A 3394-nucleotide genomic window follows, 5' to 3' on the forward strand; every position below is an offset into this window, starting at 1 on the left:
AAAATACCCCTCTAATTTGAGGAAATTCCCAAAATACCCCTCAAATTTCAAAAATTCCCAAAATGCCCCTGATATTTTTTCATAAATTTCCAAAATGCCCTTCAAATTTTCCAAAATTCCCAAAATACCCCTGGTTGTGAGACTAAATTTCTCGAAAAATAAATTTTTCTGTAGGTCTTCACAAGAAGAGTGATTGTCTATTGTACAAGATGCTAAAACTACAATTTGAGTTGGTTACGTAGGCTTTGGAGATGAATTGCTTCATTATTTTTAGACATAATTGCCTTTTTTGCGATCGTAACTGGTGACAAATTACATGCTGAGCACTCAAAAACGGATCTCAATTGTCAAAACGAATGAAGATTAAAAAATCTTGAACATTCCAACCAAAATAGATACAAGGGTATTTTGGGAATTTTTGAAATTTGAGGGGTACTTTGGAAATTTCCTCAAATTAGAGGGGTATTTTGGTAATTTCCCCAAGAATATATTTGCATGACTCGTGAGATGCGCATCAGCCGACCGACGCACGATGACAAGTGTACAAGGGTGGCGGAGAGGCTAGAACTAGAAAAAGAAAACAAGATCCGAAGATGGAGAGAGCCGGAAGCGATGACGTGCAGAGCAGTATCGAATTTACATTCCGGCTTCAGGACCTGCCGGACCGTTCTCTGGTGCGGGTTCTGTCCAAGCTGAAGATCAAGGAAGACAAGGATGCGGCCGCGCTCACCTGCCGGGAGTGGAGCAAGCTTGTTGACTGCGGCCGACGTCCGGCAGCAGCGTTGCACATCCTGCACCCCATGAGCAGCAAGGAAATTACGATCTTTCAGATGCAAGGGCACGCACACTACGAGATATGCCGGCAGGAGCGGTTATGGCGAGACGTGGGAATAGAGGCTCTAGAAGCTCTTTCTGCGTTTCCGGAAGCCAAAGCCATCACCATTGAAGGCTTTTCGTGGGCAACTCCCGACGTTCTCATCCCTGCGTTTCACTGCCTCTTCTCGCTACCTCAGCCACGCAGCTTGGCCTGCCTCACCACCCTCCACCTCCGCTACGTCTCTTTCCAAGACCCGCAGTGGATGAAAGCCCTCACCCTCGCTTGCCCTGCTCTCACCCATGTCCGTCTCCAGACTTTGCAGAGGGGCCATCGCTGCCACCCCATCATGGACTCGCACCTCGAATCTCTGGCGCTCGGCTGCCAACAGCTGGCATCCCTTCGCCTCTCTGTGCGACTCACTCCATACCATATGCTCAGGTATAGCAGGCGAAGCATCACAGACGCCGGCATCGACTCCATACTCACCAACTGCAACGCCATGACCGAGCTGTTCCTCCATGGACATATGAGCATTACTGGGTGGGGCCTGCGACGCGGGACTGGGCTCACGTCGTTATCACTCAAAGCTTGCATCTTCAGTAGTACCAACGGAGAGGGTTTGGAGGAGGGCCTGCGCGAAGGACCTGGAGCAAATCTTCGCCATCTTTCTCTTCGACGTGTGATCCTATCCACCAGGGTTAGTATTCCGTTTGCAGAAATCGTTGCTAAGACCTGCCCCAATCTGCAAAAGCTTCGCATCGACCAAGTTTACGGCCTTGATTTAGGAGATGACCAAGTCAATCTCATCAATGGTGTCGCATTCCCTTCTCTGAGATCTCTCTTTCTCAGACCGTCGAAAATGAGCCGTCAAGCGGAGACGGCATGGCTCCAAGCACTGCCCTTGCTGGAGGAGCTCTATTTCAACCACCCTAAAAAGGTAGTCACCCTTGCAACTGTTCCCTGGAAGAGCCAATATTTGTGGCAATAATATCGGTGCCACAGAAAAGCCTTGCAAATGTTGTGCTATTTACACACCTCTAGTAGTTTTGCAGCCTTCTTGGTGCCTCTTCAGCATGCACGAGGTTTCGTTTCGTTTTATAGGAAGTAACTCATAACTAAGCCTCTCCCGTATATGCTCTTGCTCTTGATAGGGTACCCACAATGTGGGTTGCATACAAGTAAATGGAAGCTAAGCATCACATATGCATGATCAGTAAATCACACTTAAATCTTTTCCAGCAACATAAAGCTTTTACTTTGTTTCTCAGGTAAACATCATCACTTCGCCCGGCATGCTACCCTCCTTGAAAGTCCTCATTGTGCCCACGAGATCGGAATCGTTTTGTCGAAAGGTCGAGTTTAAGCTCATTGAGGCCATGCGAGTGGCCCGCCCAACTGTTCACATAAAGCTCTACCATGACGATGGATATCTTTTGGTAGGTACAGAGTACTCTTCTGATGATGATGAATATATCCTTCAAGACTCCACTCAAAAGCTCTTAGTGCTCAAAAAGGACCTCGCAGTGATTGTAGGCAAGTGTGTATGTTGTCGATGTCGCCGTCTACAAATTTGTAAGAAGGATGTTCATCCTTTTAAGAATTATACCAGGCTACAAAGTGCAGCAAAGCCAATTTGCAAGCGACTTTTACTCCATCAAAGAGAAGATAGACCAGGACTTTATCGTAAGGAAAGGGTGGTAGGTGATACCATTTTTTAGAAAACCCCTTTTTTAATCGAATCTTGTAAGCAAAGGGTGTGAAATATCAATGGAATCTTTTAAGCAAAGGGTGTGAAATATCAATGTGTAAAATTAAGTATGTTTTACTACCCTTGATAAATTGTGCTCTCATCAAATATGTTGCAATGTAAATCACTAACAATAACACAATATCACTCTTGGTATCTCCATCACATGAGCCACGGATGATGATTGAGCTTGAAGATTAAAGTATAAATGATCATGCAAAGACATGCCCAAAGACACATATTGTTTAAGATATTGTGTATTAGTAGTTTTCTTTGAGTTGTGAGATTCATAGCGCCAGGAAGACATACTCCTTAAGTTGTTGACGAACACATGCATGAATATATGTCACAATATTATCAATGCTGCATACATGCCATGCACATATGAGACAATCATTCCATAAATCTTAGTTTCAAAGAGATACTAAAATTAGATATTATATACATTTGTGTACTCAATGTATAATTAGAGAAGGACAAGTTTGGATGCATTGTATTATAAATGATTTTGTGCAAAGTTCCTTGCATCTGTGTGCATTTGATGTTTGTACTTGTGATTTGATTTCCTATGTCAAGGAAAGTGTTCGGTGCCCTTCTTCACATCATTGAGATTTTTGACATGGTCTTGTTGCATTTTTTCAATGTAAATTGGAAACTATCTTAATGACTTTACTTATTTGGAATATGCACCCAACAATAACATCTTGTGCTAGGAGAGCTAATTATCTAGGTAGCAAAATTTACTTTCGAGGAAGAGTTCCGCACATGGATTTCATTGAGGTAATCACGATCATGTGATTATGTTAATAACTCTCGTATCTACACAAGAA

General features: G+C 43.6%; 1 protein-coding gene across 1 annotated transcript; it reads left to right on the forward strand.

Moving 5' to 3' along the window:
• Window positions 1-457: 457 nt before the first annotated feature.
• Window positions 458-2535, forward strand: LOC147443799 (uncharacterized). Its single transcript, XM_086528038.1, has 2 exons — window positions 458-1754; window positions 2086-2535. Exons 1-2 carry the CDS (start codon window positions 594-596, stop codon window positions 2533-2535), a joined length of 1611 nt encoding a protein of 536 aa, XP_086384164.1. The 5' UTR covers window positions 458-593.
• The last annotated feature ends 859 nt before the right edge of the window (window positions 2536-3394 follow it).

This window comes from Adiantum capillus-veneris, chromosome 13 (assembly GCF_014529385.1).
Source record: "Adiantum capillus-veneris isolate H3 chromosome 13, ASM1452938v2, whole genome shotgun sequence".
Lineage (NCBI taxonomy): Eukaryota > Viridiplantae > Streptophyta > Polypodiopsida > Polypodiales > Pteridaceae > Adiantum > Adiantum capillus-veneris.